Source organism: Salvelinus sp. IW2-2015, linkage group LG21 (assembly GCF_002910315.2).
Source record: "Salvelinus sp. IW2-2015 linkage group LG21, ASM291031v2, whole genome shotgun sequence".
In the NCBI taxonomy this organism is placed as follows: domain Eukaryota; kingdom Metazoa; phylum Chordata; class Actinopteri; order Salmoniformes; family Salmonidae; genus Salvelinus; species Salvelinus sp. IW2-2015.
In genome coordinates, this window is record NC_036861.1 from 1554128 (window position 1) to 1573945 (window position 19818).

Genomic DNA, 19818 nt, shown 5'->3' on the forward strand with positions numbered 1-19818 from the left:
ATGTGTTTTGTATGTGCCACAGAGCCACAAGATCAGCCATGACGTGAACACCGGGGTGATCCAGATGACTGTGGATCACTTCTCCAAGGCCAGCGAGGGCACCTACACCGTCCAGATCCACGACGGCAGAGCCAAGAACCAGAGCTCTCTGGTCCTGGTGAGAGATGGTGAGAGGGGATTTAATATACAGTACGTCAGACCTGGGTTCAAATACTATTTGAAATGATTTAAAATACTTTATCTGGGCTTGATTCAGTTTCCCGGCGCAATAGAACCAATAGAATAGTCAATAAAAACCACAAACTCTGCCCATCTGGCAATCCAGGTAAACTAAAGCAAACACTAAAATGATTTGATAGATTTCAAATAGTGTTTGAACCAAAGTCTGATATACACATATGATAATAGTAAGCATTTTCTTCTTTACTATAAGGCTATGGTGCTAGAGTGTAAGAGGCTGGGTATTAGGTTAAGTACTGACATTGTTGTGGTCTATTCTCAGTGTTTAAGGCTGTCTTGAAGGAGGCTGAGTTCCAGAGGTCAGAGCACATCAGGAAACAAGGTATTCTATCCTAGTACACAGATGATTGATGGCACATATTTGATCGATTAGTATGAACGTTTATGTGTAATTTGTCAACAAGAAAGTGAAGACTTTGTTGTCTTGATATCATACATTACTAATCAGCTGGTCTGTTAGTTTGATTTTCAACATTTCAGACTGCGCTGTAGATAAAGTTTGTACGGGTCCCTTGTGGTTCAGTTGGTAGAGAATGGTGCTTGCAACGCCACGGTTGTTGGTTTGATTCCCACGCGGGACCAGTATGAACAATTTATGCTAAATTACGTAAATGTAAAAATGGACTGTATATTGTGATAATAGTTTTGAAAATTAAATATTTCTTATCGTGTTTAGGTCCCCACTTTGCTGAGTACATTTCCTACCATGTGGATGACGACTGTACTGTTCTGCTCGTCTGCAAGGTAATAAACACGTTTTCTAGGACCTGTTGTTGTGGTTACAGATTTCAATTTACCTCAGGTTGAGACTGTGTACACATTTGTAATCATTGGGGCTTTGCTGTTTACCCATTAAATTGTTTGGGAGCATATATCGTTTTTTGGGACTTCGTTGTGATATAGTTTACTCTCTGTTAGTCAGCACCTCTACAAACATGTTTGGGTGTGCTTCAGCTCATGCTTTTTCCTAAGCTCTTCAGTGATTTAAAAGTGTCAGGACAGATTGTATTCTGTATGTGTTCGTGTCTCAGGTTGCCAATGTGAAGAAAGAGACTGTGTTCCACTGGTTCAAAGATGAGGAAGAGATTGTTCTGGAGACCYCTCCTAACGTGATGTCTGGATCTGTTGCTCTCCCCATCTCCTTGGTAACTACTGCTGTGAACGTTGAAAGCAATGACTGCACAAGGAATACAACTGCTCAAGGGAACTCTGTTTTTTGCAGACATTTTCTTATATGAATATTGACCCTGTTTTTCAATTTCCCACAGTATCGTTTTTTCCCCCAAGATCACGATACTATCTAAAATATAATATATAAGATTTTTCTGAGTTGATAATATAATCTCAGTAAATAGTACCTTTTTTCTTCAGTTCTCCAGAAARGACCAGGGCCATTACAAAGCTAAACTCAGTGATGACAGAGGGAAAGACTCTTCTGTCTTTGACATTTCTGGCCAAGGTACACKCCTGCTCCAGGATCTCCATGATCTATAATCTGATTATTGATACAATATAATTTCCTTTATCAGGACATATTGAAATTTAATTCCTCTTTCAACGAATATTCTGTTTTTGATTTGCAGTATTTGACGATATTATCAACGCCATTGCCCACATTGCTGGTAAGTACTTTGTATCAAAACACCTGCTGGGAAAAATATTGATGTTCTCTCTTGCATTGTTGTGGTACTTCGTGTTGGTTGGATTGTGAAGGTACTTAGTGTTGGTGTGGTTGTGAAACTACTTAGTGTTGGTGTGGTTGTGAAACTACTTAGTGTTGGTGTGGTTGTGAAACTACTTAGTGTTGGTGTGGTTGTGAAGGTACTTAGTGTTGGTGTGGTTGTGAAGATACTTAGTGTTAGTGTGGTTGTGAAGGTACTTAGTGTTGGTGTGGTTGTGAAGGTACTTAGTGTTGGTGTGGTTGTGAAGGTACTTAGTGTTGGTGTGGTTGTGAAGNTTGTGAAGGTACTTAGTGTTGGTGTGGTTGTGAAGGTACTTAGTGTCGGTGTGCTTGTAAAGGTACTTAGTGTTGGTGTGCTTGTAAAGGTACTTAGTGTTGGTGCGCTTGTGAAGGTACTTAGTGTTGGTGTGGTTGTGAAGTCTCTGCCTCTCCTTTTCCTCTCAGGGTCTTCTGCCTCTGAGCTGGTTCTTCAGTGTACCCCAGAAGGCATCAGGCTCCAGTGCTACATGAAGTACTACACAGAGGAGATCAGGACTGCCTGGTTGCACAAGTACGCACATCTCATCCTCTACATCACACTCAGCAAGGCCGGTTACACAGTATGCAGCCATTTTGGAGATGAGATTTGAAGGCATACTTTAACMTAYRYCAATCAATGGATGTTTCTAGATACTATTTTTWTWWATTTMAGTTTAGACTGTAKGGTAGATTTGTCTGTTGGTCTTACCTCAACTTAAAGTATCCATCCTTTAAATATAACTGTGGAAAGACAGTAATGCAGGAGTTTCATTTAGACAAATAAACCTGACCATRTCCGTTTAGGGATAGCAAGATCTCGTCGTCTGAGAAGATGAGGATCGCCGGCACAGCTGAGATGGCCTGGATGCAGATCAGGGAGCCATCAGAGAAGGAGAAGGGACACTACTCCATCCAGATTATGGATGCCWCCAAGTCCCACACTCGCACATTYGACCTCTCCGGACAAGGTTAGCATTGCGAGAGAAAAAATCCCAGCGGGTAAAAAGATGTTACAATGTTGAAATCATGTCATTGCAACCAGACGTTTTGACCACTAGGATTGTTTTAAATTGCACTTAGCTTGTCTTTTGTAGATGATGTCTTATCATGTCAATTTGTCTTTTTGTAGCATATACCGATGCCTATGAGGAGTACCTGAGACTCAAGTAAGATACTTATTGCTGTGCTTTTCTTTTTATGGTTTTTCGTCCAAAGTTATWTTTTTTTKWWAAATGCAACACGTAAGATAAGAGTCAAATAATTAAAAGTTCCACAGGTTTTATAAGGCACAAATTTGTCCTCATCGTATACACACTGCCAAATGTTTTGGTAATACACCAAGTCCTTGATTTATAACAATGTCATTATTTTATCTTTCAGGGCTGCAGCCTTCGCTGAGAAGAGTGAGTAGACTATATTTACACAATACATATTATCCTAGTGATTACGTGATAACAAGTACTAATTGACTGTTCTAATCCTCAGACCGTGGTAGAGTGGTTGGTGGTCTGCCGGATGTGGTCACCATTATGGAGCAGAAGGTGGGATATACTATGCACTCTGAACAAACTTTATATCATGATGATATATGCTTGTATAAGATTGTGATTGTATTGAAAATACATGGTCTCTTGTAGAGAATTGCGTGCATATTCAAGAGATCTTTCTCTCTGACCTCTATCTCTCTGACGTCTGACCTCTCCTCTCCACCTCCCTCTGTCCACCTTCAGACCCTGAGCCTGACCTGCACAGTCTGGGGTGACCCCAGTCCAGAGGTCACCTGGTTCAAGAATGAAAATGAGGTAGTCTCCACTGAGCACGCCAAGATAACGCTTGAGGCCAATAAGTTCGCCAGCCTCACCATCACCGCCGTCACGTCCGAGGACTCCGGCAAGTACAGCATCAACGTACGGAACAAATATGGCGGGGAGTTCGTGGAGATCACCGTGAGCGTCTACAAGCAAGGCGAGAGCCCCCCCGAGCCCAAAATGGGAGGGAGAGGAGCAACACCTGCACCCCTGGCCTCCAAGACCCCTGCCCAAACCCCTACCCCTGCCCAAACCCCCATCCCCCAGACCCCCACCCCATCCCTTAAGTCCCCCACCCCGTCCCTAAGGTCCCCCACCCCAACCGCCAAATCCCCAACCCCCCCTAGGCATGTTAAGTCGCCCAGCCCTGCCAGATCTCTCAAGTCACCAACCCCCCCTAGAAAGTAACCAGGGATATTGATGCCTGAGAAGGCTTGAGGCATTGCCTGCTACTGATTTATAGCATGAGTTGAGTGAAACCAGAAGCTGTTACATGAAGGTGTCCATTTTAGGTGTCATATAGCTTGGTCACTGAGCTTTAACATGCAAGAAATGTTTGAAAAAATAAATGAACAGAGTAGATGTTAAGTGTTAATCATAAAAAAAGCTGCACCTTCCACTATACTGTACTATATAATGGAATGTCTGAAGACCTGGGATCAGCCTGCCTAAAGTGCCTGGTGGGCAGGGTTTGTGCCAGGTGGTGCCAGGTGGGCGGAATTTTCCATTGCAACAGGCAAGCTCAATCAAGCACAGCTAAAGTTTTTGAAGTGAATTCAAATGGTATTTGAGCCCAGGTCTGAATGTCTGTGTCTATTTCTCTGTGGATGGTGAATAGATGTCAGAGAGTGCAGACGGAAAGACACACAGCCAGTGCCGTCTGCACTGCAGTCGCTATGCCAGAGAAGTTACGTTTGTCTGCACCGTGTTGTGTTTCCCCCTTTGCTTTGTGTTAGAAATAAACCTCATTTATCACCTCTGTTGTCTTTTCCTGTCATTCTTTCTTTTTATTTCCCTCACTTGTCTCCTCTCATCTCCTAATTGTCTTTCCTTTATTAAGGAAGAACCTTTTAGTCCTTTACCAATAACTTTAGACGATACGGACTTCTGTATCGCACAATATCCTTTTGATATTCTGCTCAAATATGTATTAAGAACATGTTATACCTTAATACAAATGTACACTCCACAGAAGAGGTCATATTTGGAGTAACAACACTACCTATAAAGAATACTACTGTGTTTCCTTTCACCCAAACAAGATACTACTAGCCTGACTTCTTCCAAACCTCTGAAAGGAGAGGCAGGGACTGTCATGTGATGTGTTTTGTCAAAGTGGTGAATGGGGTGGAAACTGCAGCAGGTTTGATCTATTAGCATAAAAAAAATCAAATCCACACTCATCATTGACTGCTCACTTTTTTTTTTACTTCAGTCATATGACAGCGGTGCCGGTCAGGGTTGATTTGCTGGCTGTGATTCACAATGTTCAACTTACTGGACAATTTAACACATTCAATGGGAATTTAAAAGCCGAAAGAGCTGGCTATCATTGCTGACCATGAAGTAAGTCTAGTTTGTTGACATTATGACATTCAATTGAGTGCAAGGCCTCTTTTCTGTCTTTCTCCCCTGAAAATTTCAGAAAGATTTGAAAAGATCCTTTGTGGTGTACTGTCTGTACTTGAATTTCCACACAGGTGGAGTGTATTTTCTACAAATGTACTGAATGAAGAATGTCTACACAAATATGGTMAAATCAAACAGTTATTGGAARTTTCRCGTGTTAGTTTGTGAGTCAACTGTTTCACTTAAATGGCTTTGGCATTAGGTTGTGGCATTATACGTAGTGAAGATGAAAATAGTACAAGCCACAATTGAATCAGTTCTGTCATAACACATAATATATTGTATATTTTTTTAAGGTAATAACCCCAATCTACATAAATCAGARATCCTCTCAGGGGGAAATCGTACAAATGGAATCCAAGCTCTCCTGTCTGTTGTCATTCAAAGAAGACATGATTCCAGCGGAATACATTCAGCCACACTACAAGGAGTCCTACCGGCTTGCCATCTACGCTCTGGTCAGTGGGGGTAGAGATGCCTACCAGGAGTACCTCAAAGCCGAACAACTCAGTGACTTTCTCTCTGAAGAGGAGGTCATCTTCATTTTGGGCAATGCAGAGTTGCCAGTCCCGGAGGATGAGGATTATGAAGCAGGGAAACGTGRAAGTGAAGAAAATGTCATAGCTCCCTCGACTTACTTCCCCACTGAGTCAGATGAGGAGGTTCCTGACCTTGACCTMGGCTGGCCAGAGGTCACCAATGAGAACGTGGAGACAAACATCAGCCTGCTTTTCCACCCTCCCAGACACAACACACCGACCATCAAAGAGATGATACGTAAACAAATCCAAGACGCAAGACAGGTAACGAGGCACACTAATATAATTTCCCATCAATAATTTGCAGTGTCTGGTATTTACTGTTATGGTTTGTACAAATTCACACTCCCGGTTTGAATTGTCTTTCTCACAGAGTAGCATTTCCCACAAGTGCCCATGTTGAGATTTTTTTTTATGTTCAGTTAAATATCTGTGGCATATCAACCACCTAAGCCTGTCTCAACTTGAACCGGTTTCAACGTAGGCCTACTGAAATGTTAGCTTCACACGTCATGGCTGCTTGCCAGACTTATTGTGTTCTGAAAGGTTTCCACTTATCATCCTTACAATTGGATATGTAATTGCAGAAGGTTAAAAAAGGGTGTGTGCGGATAACAAAAGTCATTGTTACTTCTCAAAACAGCACATACTGTGCTGTGCAGACAAAAGTGCACTTTTGAATACCACAATTACTCAATGTTGGGGAAGCTACTCTGAAAATATAGTTTACCAAGCTACCAATTACTTCACACTGGAAGAAGTTAAGCTACACTGAAGCAATCCTTAAGAAAAATATAGATTACTTATCTAAAGTTACTTTGAAAAAGTAGTTCACTACTTTGTGAAAAATGATCATATATTAATCTGAAATGTCATTGACCCCAAATTGCAAGAACAGATTGTTCTGGAGTCAGATGTGTAATTTAGCCTATAAAAACACAAAAAGTGAGAATAAGGCACACGAAAAGTGTTTTGTGAGAATTAGGCAGGGCTGATGCAGAAAAAGAATTTAAATTCTTGCCTACTTCACCCATGTTTTATTTGAGAAAAAAAGTAGTGTGTAGTTCCAGCAGGTAGCTACACCACTACATTGCAAAACAAGTAATTGACTACTGAAAATGTTTGAATTTAGTTCAACTACCACCAAGCTACTGAAAAATGTAATTAAATTACTAGGCGAACTACTTCACTAYTCCCCAACACAGCAATTACTACACAGAAAAAGACATGAGGCACTGTTTCAGATTTGGTGACCAAGTTCTGAGACTTCTACTTTCAATAAACCTCTGCTGTTCACACAACTGATCATGAAGTGTCTTCTTCATTCCTTTTTATTATAGGTTATTGCTATAGCGATGGATGTCTTCACTGACGTTGATATTTTTAAGGAGATTGTCAATGCGACTACTAGGGGAGTGATGGTCTACATACTTCTTGATGACTTCCAATTCAAAAGCTTTCTGAATATGGCTAAGAGCRCAGGTGTCCAAATCCAAGATCTCAAGGTAAGGAATTATATTTGAAATACTTCGCAAAATGTAAATGAACTACAACAAAAACTTCTGCTTCGTCCAATGAAATAMCACCATTTTTCTACACATAATTTGTGTATCCCATTACACTGTGTGTATAAAAAATAGGAAGACCTTCCTAATATTGAGTTGCACACCCTTTTGCCCTCAGAACAGCCTCAATTAGTCAGGGMATGGCCTCTACAAGGTGTTGGAAGCGTACCACAGGGATGCTGGCCCATGTTGACTCCAATGCTTCCCACAGTTAAAGTCAAGTTGGCTGGATGTGGTGGACCATTCTTGATACGTATGATACATTCTTGATACGTATGGGAAGCGGTTGAGCTAAAAAAATCCAGCAGCATTGCAGTTCTTGACACACTTAAACCAGTGCGCCTGGCAACTACTACCATACCCTGTTCAAAGGCACTTAAATAGTTTGCCTTGCCTGTTCATCCTCTGAATGGCACACATACAGTACACAATCAATGTCTCAAWTGTCCCAARGCTTAAAAATCCTTCTTTAACCTGTCTCCTCCCCTTCAATCTACACTGATTGAAGTGGATTTAACAAGTGACGTCAAAAAGGGATCATAGCTTTCACCTGGATTCATCTTGTCAGTCTATRTCATGGAAAGGGCAGGCGTTCCTAATGTTTTGTACACTCAGCGTATATTCACAAAGGAACTGTAAGAGCTTAAAGTCCTGATTAAATTGTATTTATTTTATTTATTTAACCTTTATTTTATCAGGGCATCATACTGAGACCAAGGTCTCTTTAAATGCATAGCAGGAGTTTGTCAGTGGCATGACCTTTTAACTATTGGCAGGAGTCTTCGCGGATTAGCAATAACATTTGCTCCACACCCTTGGTGGAAATGCAGTAGTCATTTACCGGTGTGTCTATTTCCCCTGAAGCATCATCAGTGTATTAACATGCTGGATGTCATCAGCGAGTTTATTTCATGAGGTTTATAGCACAGTGCCAGGCTTGTTCCTGTTACGCAGTGTCTTTACCCTTTGTCTCTATTGGATAGATTGAGAACTTGTTTTTGAGCAAAAACAAAGTTTCCCGATGAAAGATGAAATGTGTTTGTTATCTCGCTGTAACGCTTAATCATTCCAAACCAATGTTCTGGTTTGCCTCCTGTCAATGGTTTTGGGGATGGTTGTCACAAGTTTGTTAAGGTTAGAGTTGTTGTAGTGCTGTGTGGGTGTGCGTGTGTGTGTGTGGTGTTGTGTGTGTTGTGTGTGTGGTTGTGTGTGTGTGTTCGGTTGTGGTGTGTGTTGTGTGTGTGTGTGTGTGTGTGTGTGCTGTGGTGTGCTGTTGTGTGTGATGGTGGTGAGTGTTGTGTGGTGTGTGTGTTGAAAAAATAAATGGTGAGAGATTTATATCTCGGTTCTTCTGTCTTGTTCAGAACCTGCGAGTTCGGACAGTGAAAGGACAGCAGTACATGTGTCGATCTGGAGCAAAGTTCCATGGATCTTTGGAGCAGAGGTTTCTATTGGTGGACTGCAAAACAGTGTTGTACGGCACATACAGGTTTGTCTAACCTAGTACAACCAACTATGTCCCCTCTATTGCATTTAAAACGTAAATCTGTTCCCAAACTCTTCCTTATACTTGTTAAATACAGTATGTTAAATATAGTATTATACATTATATAACATACTAACATTTTCTAAAGTATTYATCGAGTTTTATATATTACTAACCGGATGACTGCATTTATTTATTATAACACCTTTCTTTTGGTCTCCCTTTTCTCCAGCTTCATGTGGTCCTTTGAGAAGATCAACCTCAGCATGGTCCTGGTGGTCACAGGGCAGCTGGTGGGCTCCTACGACGAGGAGTTCAGACGTCTGTTCGCCCGATCCACTCTTCCCGCCACTCTCTCTCAGGAGAGAGACTTCCGGAAAAAGCCGKCAACGTCCACATACGACCCTTATTCCGGTCGGCTCTTCGAGAGCAGACTCTCTCTCGACCAGATTCACATGAGATCCCGTGGGAGACAGCTTGGCTTGATGAGCTCTACCGGTCAWCAGAAGGACGATCGATACAACAATGGACAGATGGTCAAAAGAGGACTGAGCTTTCAGGACAGACTGAATCAATCTCACTGCACCGATACGGGGAAACTTGTGAGGGGACACAGCTACGCCGGAGAGCTGCCRCGGAGAGGGAATTCCACAACTCACTTGAGGAATGTAAGAGATGAAGCTGGCGGCGCTCACGGTGCCCCTGAGAGARTCAGACACAGCGAGGATCTACTGTTACATTACACGCAGAAGAGGTACGGCATTGACCAACAGCATCTACTCCCTTACAGCAGTGAGAACTCTCTTAACAGGTGGAAGATCGACTCGTACCTCAATAACAGTGATGCGACCCTAGGGGAGCCAGTTGAGAATCTGCATCCGCCTGACAGTACGCAGAACCCAACCACATCATCCCGGATGAGAACATCAGTCCTCTTCAACAGCCTTCTGGCAGAGCAGTCTGAAACTCCTAACTATATGTCTGAGCACTCTGTGACATCTCCACAAGGCAGTCTATGGATGCTATCTCCACAGGGCAGTCTAAGAGTGACATCCCCACAGGGCAGTCTAGGAGTGACATCTCCACAGGGCAGTCTAGGTGGCCTAAGCAACTTCCAAACCCAACTGACCCCTGCTAGATTGAGGGAAAGTCAGACGAGATTGGAAGAGATCAGACGGAAAAGGCTCAGTTTACATGAGTATGAGGAACCTGTCAGCAACTTAAGGCCAGTGCAGAGCCAGGATTCTCTCCGKCTGTCTATTTTCTCTACTCTCGAAAGAGCTAAAGGAAGGTCGTCAGAGAGAGGYCTGGATAAAAGGCACAGTGCGGCAGAGCTAGCAGGCAGCTCAGAACACAGTTCTAATCAAGTACCATCTAGCCSCAGAGAGGAACTCACCCCAGGAGGTCAACAGGAAGAGGAAAACAGAATTGAAGACCAAAAATATAAACTAACCAACTTYAGTGATGCACAAAGGTCTGTCTCACAATACGATATCACGACGAAGACAGAGAGGAATCCTCTTGATGACTGGCAAGAGCCTCTCTCCAGGACGATGTCGGCAGCCCAACTGGGAATACAACTACAGGAACCTTTGCTCAAGCCCTCCAACTTCAGACCAACAGGACTTAATGTGGAGAGCTCTAAAGCCCTAACATCTTTGATTGGAATACCAGAGGAGAAGGAGGGCTCCACCAGGAAGAGCCATGGCTCCACTGACCAGCTGGCCAACAGCTCCGACTTGGTGCTCTCCGCAGACAAAGAGGAAACATGCCAAAGTGTGAATCCATTGAAACCCAGAACTTCTGTGAAATCAATAATGAATATAGTGCATGCCAATGTTTCAGTGGAGAAAATGGTGGAGAAAACGTCACACAAGGAAGAAGGAGCAGAACTCCAAAGGCAGAATTCATTCAGATCCACAATTCAAAGGATAGGTTCAGAAAGACCAAAGCATTTAGTGCAGGCTGACATTTCAGCAGAGCAGAGAACCATCTCAGATCCTCCTGGAAAACCGTCAGCTGTGCGACTTACTACATCACCCAAAGGTCATTCTCCAAGCCCTTCCAGGTCATCACACATTGCGGCTGGYACTGAAACCGAAAAGGAACAACAACATAATTCTCTCAGCCCAGCAGGTAAATCCTCATCTCCTGGGTTAACTACTAGCTGGGTTAGAAGGAGCTTCAGAAAGAAATGTGAACCGCACCAGGACTCCCTGAGCTCCACAAACACTGTGGGGAGTCAAGCATCAATTCATTCAGACACCGGGCGGAAACGAGCATATAGCCGGTTTGAGAGTTTTGTTTCATTTGACAACAAGCCTTCTGATAAACCGAAAACAACTACTACGAACCGATATGATTCAGACAACCGATATGTGAGACATCCCTCTATTAGTTCCATGCACAGCTATCAGACTGAAACTACGCCWAATGAAAATAAGCTTGGCCGATTCATACAACGGGTGGGGAATCTCATCAGCAAGAAGTGAATGTGYAAATGTTGTCTACGATCAAGGCAATAACAGCACTGTTCTATGACAGGGTTTGTATTGTAAATTAGACTGTTAAGTCTTTAGGAAATTTGCATGTATTTTTTTGCAATGGTTATGGGAAACATTTTATTGTAAAAATTGTTATATATTGGAATGTTCTAATATGGCAAGTGTGCGAATTCTGATAAAGCAATATCCTTTTTATTCCTTACTTGTGAAATGGTCATTTAGATTGTMCCTTAGTTGTCAATTGAATACCCCAAACGTGAGTATATTACTGTCCTTTGTTTTGAGTTMAAAGTGCATACATGCATAGGACAATAATTGCTTCAATATAAGGTACCCTGTGTTGTGTGTTCAGCTATACATGTAAAATAAGTTTCAATGTCAGTATTCAGTGTGAAGTGGCACAGTTTCCTTTCATTACATTTTCCCTAACACTGGAATGGGTTTGAGAATGTTATTTATGTTTGTGGTACCATACTGGACCGCTATCTACTGTAAGGCATCATCATTCAAGACCCAAACACCAGATGTTTTCCTACTCTCTTTTAAATGTGATAATTCATTTTCAATTCATTTGGGCCCTGGACACAGATGTTGATATTTCAATCATTTGTTTTATGTTTTCTGTCAAATAATGGAATAAAAAAAGATATATATTGAAAGAAAGCATTGTGTGAATTCGATCAATCCTATGAATCCGACTGGTACAATATTGAGCACTTCTATATGAAATATTCCAGACATTTGTTCCTCTCTGCATCCAATTCTTCAGTTCTCAATCTCAAATTTGCTTCAGAGCAATAAAATACTGCACAAATGGTTCTCCCAGCGGCTCCGCGAAATCAACATGGTCTTCACTCAAAGCCACCAGAGCGTCCTCCAGCTTCACAGGGATGGCAAACTGCTGTTTCCCCAGCTGGGTGTGGGTGGAGGCCCTGGTCAGACCGTCTCAGCCCCCAGGTTGGTTTGGATACCGTCCAGTCCTGCTCCACGGTGGCGCCAGCACAACGTATGGGTTTAGCCCATGGCCGAGCCCAGCTTGTTTGTCGATTGCATCTCTCCCGCCCTCCCGCCGTGGCATTTTACATTGAAGGCGCTGCTGTTGTCATTGTAGCCGTAGGTGGCGTAGACCCACGTTTGTGCTTGGGGTCTTTAACCTTCTTTGGCGATGTGGCTGCGGCAGCCCAGCCCAGGGGAGAGCAAGCAGCTCAGGGCGGCCGAGTGGCTCAGGAGCCGCAAGCCACTTCCTGCCAATCTCCGACAGCTCCCCTCCCCCGTGGTCCCGGTGTGGAAGAGACTACGGCGCCGTTGGCGTCCCAGAGAGAGTGGGAAAGCACCCGGCATTGTACAGGCTGTCGTCGGTGAAGAAGCTGGCGATGTAGCTGTGTTTCTCGCCATCTCTTTGATGCCGGTACGAAACGTGAAGGCGGTGTCGGCGGCCGCGATGCCGAACTCCGGCCTCAAGTTGATCTCCATCTGACCGGGCACCATGGCTGAGGCCAAACTGTCCACGTCGGCCAATGCAGTACATCCATTCACCAGCTGCTGGAAGAAGGGCAGGTCGTGGTTGCTGGCCAGGGTGGTGGCAGGGAACAGCATGGTCTTGGGCCCACGCCTGTCGGGCGCGCCCAGGACACAGCACTCGTAGGTGAAGGAGGAGTACAGGGAGAAACCCATGCTCTGGAGCTGCCCCATCAGCTGCTTGGCGATGAGACGGGGTGCGGTGCGCAGGGGGCTGCCGGTTATCATGCAGGGGTCACAGATGACCCGGGCCGTCTGCTCTGCCCAGGGCAGCACCCTGAAGGTCGACAGGTCTGGGATAAGCAGCACGTCGCTACTGAAGTTGGCAGGGTTGTTGGCGTGGTCCACCTCACAGCTCTTAGGGCTCAGGGTCAGCTCTAGGTAGCTTCTTGGCATCGGCACCCCRTATACTGCTTTCTCCTGTAAAGATAAAAAAARGTTTACATCATGGGACTTTTCCTRTAGGCAAGCATAACCATTGAGCAACCATTTAAACAAATAGCATTATAAYATTGTGGGTTGTCTCAATACACTATAGCTAGTASGTTTCAGGATGTYTGTGTACTGTGTGTGRGATGATTACATGAAAGAAGCGGACTGGCACTGTCTTAGACCTGGASACCCCATGGAGATCTGTGGCCTCGAAGCGGACAAAGTTGATATTCTCCCGGGCAATCTGCTGCTTGATGTGCTCCATGGCGGAGAAGCTCTGAGTCCCAGACTTATCCATGTTGTCTTTACTGTTATCTATGAGAACAAGAGCCAAAAGCAACTATCATGTCTGTAAAAAAAGATGTTCGCCTGTGATGGAACTACTGTACTAGCTACAGGTTTATAAAAAAACTTTAATAAAAGCTTTTTGATAAAACTAATCCCAAACCAGACTAACCTGTTTGTGAGTTCCARGTCTCTCCACAGTTGGCACTACTGTTCTCGAACGTGGACGACTGAACTCCGGATTGCCTGTTTGCTCCAGTCACATCTGACGAGTCCATACCGGAGCCAAGCTGGAGGGAGCTGCTGTCCCTGGACCTGGTGGACACCCTCCTGGAAGCATCAGAGTGGGGCTTGAAAGTGGTGAAGGAGGACTGGGACTCCGGACGTCCATCTCCCCTGTTGGTCCCATGCAGGTAGGTGTAAGGGGCTGGGCTTCCAGGACGCCTCCCCTCCTCCTTCCCCCGGGCACCAAGCATGGAACTATCCTTCAGGATACTCTTCAACTCATCCATGGTCTGTCTGGAGACCCCCACCTCGCTGTTGGACGCCCTTTGGCTGTAGGGGCAACCCTCTCTGGACCACTCAACCCTGGAGGGGGGGCCCTCATCCTGCCTGGGCCGGTCCCTCTCTGGAGACCCAGTGGGCCTGTGGGAGTGGGTAGAGGGGCTGATAGAGATGATGGTGGGGTTATTTTCTGAGGGTCTGGGGCTGCTCACGTAGTCGGAGTGGTGGACTATGGACGGCCCCCCTCTGTCCAAGTCCACTGGGGCCACGTGTTTCCCACTCACCTTCACTCCCTTCTTCTTGCCCAGGCTCATTCCACTGCCATCTACCTGGTCTCTGAGCTTACTTGAGCCCTCCTGGAAACACCACACAAACACCAAAAATAKACASTATTTTAAAGTACTTTTCATATATTTATTATATAGTTATTAATAAACATATATATTTATGAATATATATATATACATTTTTTAACTTACAACAAATAGATTACAATTAAATGAACAATGCATTTATTACACCATATTAAAACGAAAACATTTTCTTTTTCAATAGTGATGTTCTTTAAGATTATTMAATTCAGTTACCATATTCATGAGCAAAAAAACAACAACAACGTTGTGTCCAAATCCAAAACACCATACTGGGATTTACAGGTCTAAAAAATGTAAAAGAGCTAGAGATGTTACCTCGAGAACGAGATCCTCTGAGTCATGCATTCCTTTTATACTMATTTGTGAGTTTTGACCTGAGATTTGAGTGCCTTCATTTGAAACCAGAGCTATGCTCGCACATTTCTTTTATGGACAATTGGCACAATGGTGATGGATTGGAAAATTCTCTCACCACACCCATGAGCACTCCTGTTGGACAGTGGTATCCACTGACAACTGGTAGAGACTGAAACACGTCTGCTTTCACCCCAGTGGCTATTAACATTGACAATTCAACATCCCTCTTTGTGTCAATGCAAAGGGAGGCGGAGACAAAAACACACAGCTCAGCTATTTTGTTTGTGCATCCAATCATGACACTCAGGCAGTTTCTAGAAAGAAAAGTACTTTGTCTAGAATGATGAGAAACATTAACATATTTATCAGGCATCTACAATAGATGTTCTAACTACAACTTTTTGCTGATATAAACTCTTTGATGGTAAAGGATTAGGCTACTGTCTGTATGAAAAAAAACTAGATTTGATATGGCTTCACAAAACCTTTATATCAAGACTGGGACCAAATATGCTCTCTTTTCTATAATAAATATATTTTTTCTATAGTGAGATTAGTTTATATTTAGATTAACTTGTGCAACATTGGCATAGGACCTAGATTGAATTTAGTGCTCATCCAAGACACTGTAACAACTTGATAACAACTTAATTACAATATTATTAAGAACAACTATACAACTATATTATATCCCAAAATACCTTTCACTGAAATACCTAATAAGATAAATGTTTTAGTAATATAGACTGCAGTGCAGTATAGTCTAGCTATAGCCTACTTATAAATACCCACAAAATACTGCATTTTACCTGCTAAGATGTGTGCATCATGATGTGAAGAATTCCGGTCACTCAACTTTTGAAAGAATAGCCTATTTGTTTCCACATAGGCCTAATAGGGCCTAAATGATGGTCATCACTAGCTTCTATGAGAAGGACGCTATTCCAGCCTGCAAATCGGATGTGGRCATTCCTGCATTTGCAGGAAACCCTCTCTATACTTCTATTTGTACATTTTTAAACTATAGTCTCAGTCGGTATTCAAGTAATAATAAGGAATTCCCATCGACCACGCTCACAAATTGAGGGAAACCAACATTATTTCCTATTGACCCCCATTGTAAAAGAGGCAACTCCCCCCCCAAAAATGCACTGTCATGTTAACAAGCAACATATCCCAAAAACAGGACATTTCAAAGTAAAATGGACAATATGGAATGGACAATCACAACTGTTGTCCTGGAGTTCCACCCCATTGTCATGATCAGAGGTTTCAAGTTTGTATCCGTAAATTGTCCGGACCGGACAATTTATTTTATTTTGATTTTGTAGTTTTCTATTCAATGCCATTACAGTATCCATTGACTTAGGACTCAAATTGAAGTTTTTATGCCTTCCCCTAGATGTCAACAGTCTTTAGAAATTGTTTCAGGCTTGTATTCTGAAAAATGAGGAAGTAAGAGCAGTCTGAATGAGTGGACCCTAAAGTGTCACAGAGCTTTTTCATGCGCGAGACCAAGAGAGTGCCTTTCTTGTTTACCTTTTAAATTGAYGACGTTATTGTCCGGTTGAAATATTATCGATTATTTAGGCTAAAAACAACCTGAGGATTGAATATAAACATCGTTTCACATGTTTCTATGAACTTTACGGATACAATTTGTTTGTTTTTTGTCTTCCTGTTTTGACTGCTTTTGAGCCTGTGGATTACTGAAGAAAACGCGCGAACAAAACTGAGGTTTTTGGATATAAAGAGACTTTATCGAACAAAAGGAACATTTATTGAGTAAATGAATGTCTGCTGAGTGCAACCATATGAAGATCATCAAAGGTAAGGGATTAATTTTATCTCTATTTCTGACTTGTGTAACTGTTCTACTTGGCTGGTTACTGTTTGTAATGATTTGTCTAGTGGGCTATTCTCAAATAATCGTAAGGTATGCTTTCGCCGTAAAGCATTTTTTAAATATGACACCGTGGTTGGATTCACAAGAAGTTAACTTCTTGACGCACGGATCGCTTTAGCGGGATCATTTTCATCAACAACCGCTGAATTGCAGAGCGCCAAATTAAAAACAAATTGCTAAAAATATTTATATTCATGAAATCACAAGTGCAATACAGCAAAACACAGCATAGGTTGTTGTTAATCCACCTGTCGTGTCAGATTTTGAAAATATGCTTTACAGCGAAAGCAATCCAAGCGTTTGTGTGAGTTTATCGATCACTARACAAAACATTACAAACACCTAGCAGCAATGTAGATTGGTCACGAAAGTCAGAAAAGCAATAAAATGAATCGCTTACCTTTGATGATCTTCGGATGTTTGCACTCACGAGACTCCCAGTTACACAATACATTTTATTTCTTTTCGATAAAGATAATTTTTATATTAAAAAAACTCCATTTGTTTGGCGCGTTATGTTCAGTATTCCACAGACTTAGGCAGGTCATCAAGGGTTGACAAAAATTCCAAATAGTATCCGTAAAGTTCGTAGAAACATATCAAACATTTTTAATAATCAATCCTCAGGTTGTTTTTAACATAAATAATCGATAATATTTCAACCGGACGGTAAACTATTCAATAACAGAGATAAAGAAAATGTCGAGCTACAACTTTCGCGCGCATGAACTAATGGAAGGACATTCAGCTATCCACAGACGCGATTTGATAAATCTCGCTCATTTTTCAGAATAAAAGCTTGAAACTATGTCTAAAGACTGTTCACACCCTGAGGAAGCCATAGGAAAAGGAATCTGGTAGATATCCCTTTAAATGGACGAAAGGCAGGCAATGGAACAATGATTTTTCAAAATAGAGTCACTTCCGGGTTGGATTTCCTCAGGTTTTTGCCTGCAAAATCAGTTCTGTTATACTCACAGACAATATTTTGACAGTTTTGGAAACTWTAGAGTGTTTTCTATCCTACTCTGTCAATTATATGCACATTCTAGCATCTGAACCTGAGAAATAGGCAGCTTACATTGGGAACGTTATTTTTCCAAACATAAGAATTCTGACCCCTAGCTTCAAGAGGTTAACTTTAAACCTATGTAAAATATGTTTTGTTTTCTGAATTTTTATAATGAGTATTTCTATATTTGAATTTGGCGCCCAGCAGTTTCACTGGCTGTTGAAGAGGTGGGACGCTAACGTCTCACGTACCCAAGAGAGGTTAACCAGCATGGCTACCACAGCATTCTGCAGCAATAAGCCATCCCATCTGGTTTGCGCTCAGTGGGACTATCATTTGTTTTTCAACAGGGCAATGACCCAACACACCTCCAKGCTGTGTAATGGCTATTTGACCAAGAAGGAGAGTGATGAAGTGTTGCATCAGATGGCCTGGCCTCAACAATCACCCGACCTCAACCCAATTGAGATGGTTTGGGATGAGTTGGACCACAGAGTGAAGGAAAAGCAGCCAACAAATGCTCAGCATATGTGGGAACTCCTTCAAGACTTATTCAAGAAAAAGCATCCAGGTGAAGCTGGTTGAGAGAATGCCAAGAGTGTGCAAAGGTGTCATCAAGGCAAARGGTGGCTAGAATCTAAAATCAAAAATATTTATTGCTGACCAGCAGATGTCACTAATGTGCATTGTGAACAGACAATGAAGCACCGAGTAATTAACTGTTTTTCGGCCCAATTTGGTGAAAGCGCCGAAGCCTACAGAAAGATTCAGTTTCCCATCATTACAGATTGCTATAACATATGATGTGTAAGCTGATATGTAAAATACCTATCCAGGCGTTTTAAGATCTGCCACGTATCAGCGACGCCTGGGCAGAGGAACGCGGCCAACAAGAACGCGTTCCTCTGATGGTATCAACAGAGATGGTCGGCTCGCTTCGAGTCCTTAGGAAACTATGCAGTATTTAGTTTTTTTTATGTATTATTACCCCAGGAAGTCTTAAGTCTTATTACATACAGCCGGGAAGAACTACTGGATATMAGAGCGACGCCAACTTACCAACATTACGACCAGGAATATGACTTTCCCGAAGCGGATCCTCTGTTTGGACCACCACCCAGGACAATGGATCTGATCCCAGAAGCTGACCCACAGAAAGGACAGACGGAGCGGCCTCCTGGTCAGGCTCCGTAAACGTGCACATCACCCACCGCTCCCGAGTATACTACCTGCCAATGTMCAGTGTCTTGACAACAAGGTAGACAAAATTCGAGAAAGGGTTGCCTTTCAGAAAGAGATCAGAGATTGTAACATTCTCTGTTTCACGGAAACATGGCTCTCTCGGGATATGTTGTCGGAATCGGTTCAGCCACCGGACTCCTCCATGCATCGCGCCGACAGAGATGAATATCTCTCTGGTAAGAAGAAGGGCGGGGGTGTATGCCTTATGATTAACGAGACATGTTGTGATCATTACATACAAGAACTCAAGTCCTTTTGTTCACCTGACTTAGAATTCCTCACAATCAAATGCCGATTGCATTATCTACCAAGAGAATTGTCTTCGATCATAATCACAGTCGTGTATATTCCCCCCAAGCAGACACATCGACGGCCCTGAAAGAACTTCATTGGACTCTATGTAAACWGGAAACCACATATCCTGAGGCTGCATTTATTGTAGCCGGGGATTTTAACAAGGCTAATCTGAAAACAATGCTCCCCAAATTCTATCAGCATATCGATTGTGCTACCAGGGCTGGCAAAACCCTAGACCACTATTATTCTAACTTCCGCGACGCATATAAGGCCCTCCCCCGCCCTGCCTTCGGAAAAGCTGACCACGACTCCATTTTGTTGCTCCCTGCCCATAGACAGAAACTCAAACAGGAAGCTCCCGCACTCAGGTCTGTTCAACGCTAGTCCGACCAATCSGATTCYACGCTTCAATATTGCTTCG

The 19818-nt window shown here is 42.9% G+C and overlaps 3 protein-coding genes across 3 annotated transcripts in view; 2 read left to right on the forward strand and 1 right to left on the reverse strand.

The window, feature by feature from the left end:
* The window catches only part of LOC111982313 (myomesin-2), a 25629-nt gene extending 20944 nt beyond the window's left edge, over positions 1-4685 (forward strand). Inside the window, exons 24-35 of the mRNA XM_070433771.1 lie at positions 23-167; positions 503-562; positions 917-984; positions 1272-1385; positions 1612-1699; positions 1824-1862; positions 2366-2471; positions 2744-2907; positions 3069-3105; positions 3320-3342; positions 3425-3480; positions 3670-4685. Of these exons, the coding sequence (XP_070289872.1) occupies positions 23-167; positions 503-562; positions 917-984; positions 1272-1385; positions 1612-1699; positions 1824-1862; positions 2366-2471; positions 2744-2907; positions 3069-3105; positions 3320-3342; positions 3425-3480; positions 3670-4155 (1386 nt within the window). The 3' untranslated portion in view covers positions 4156-4685. The remainder of the gene's footprint in view (positions 1-22; positions 168-502; positions 563-916; positions 985-1271; positions 1386-1611; positions 1700-1823; positions 1863-2365; positions 2472-2743; positions 2908-3068; positions 3106-3319; positions 3343-3424; positions 3481-3669) is intronic.
* A 993-nt stretch (positions 4686-5678) lies between these two features.
* Positions 5679-11864, forward strand: LOC139022724 (protein FAM83B-like). Its single transcript, XM_070433792.1, has 4 exons — positions 5679-6179; positions 7256-7420; positions 8845-8969; positions 9199-11864. The coding sequence occupies exons 1-4, from the start codon at positions 5727-5729 to the stop codon at positions 11456-11458; spliced, it is 3003 nt and encodes a 1000-aa protein (XP_070289893.1). The 5' UTR covers positions 5679-5726; the 3' UTR covers positions 11459-11864.
* A 243-nt stretch (positions 11865-12107) lies between these two features.
* Positions 12108-15120, reverse strand: LOC111982238 (lengsin). Its single transcript, XM_024013782.3, is given in 11 exon segments — positions 12108-12249; positions 12252-12412; positions 12415-12701; positions 12703-12743; positions 12746-12771; positions 12774-12803; positions 12806-12859; positions 12862-13408; positions 13572-13735; positions 13878-14565; positions 14899-15120. Coding segments are annotated over 11 exon segments (2088 nt in total). The 5' UTR covers positions 14929-15120; the 3' UTR covers positions 12108-12189.
* Positions 15121-19818: the final 4698 nt, after the last annotated feature.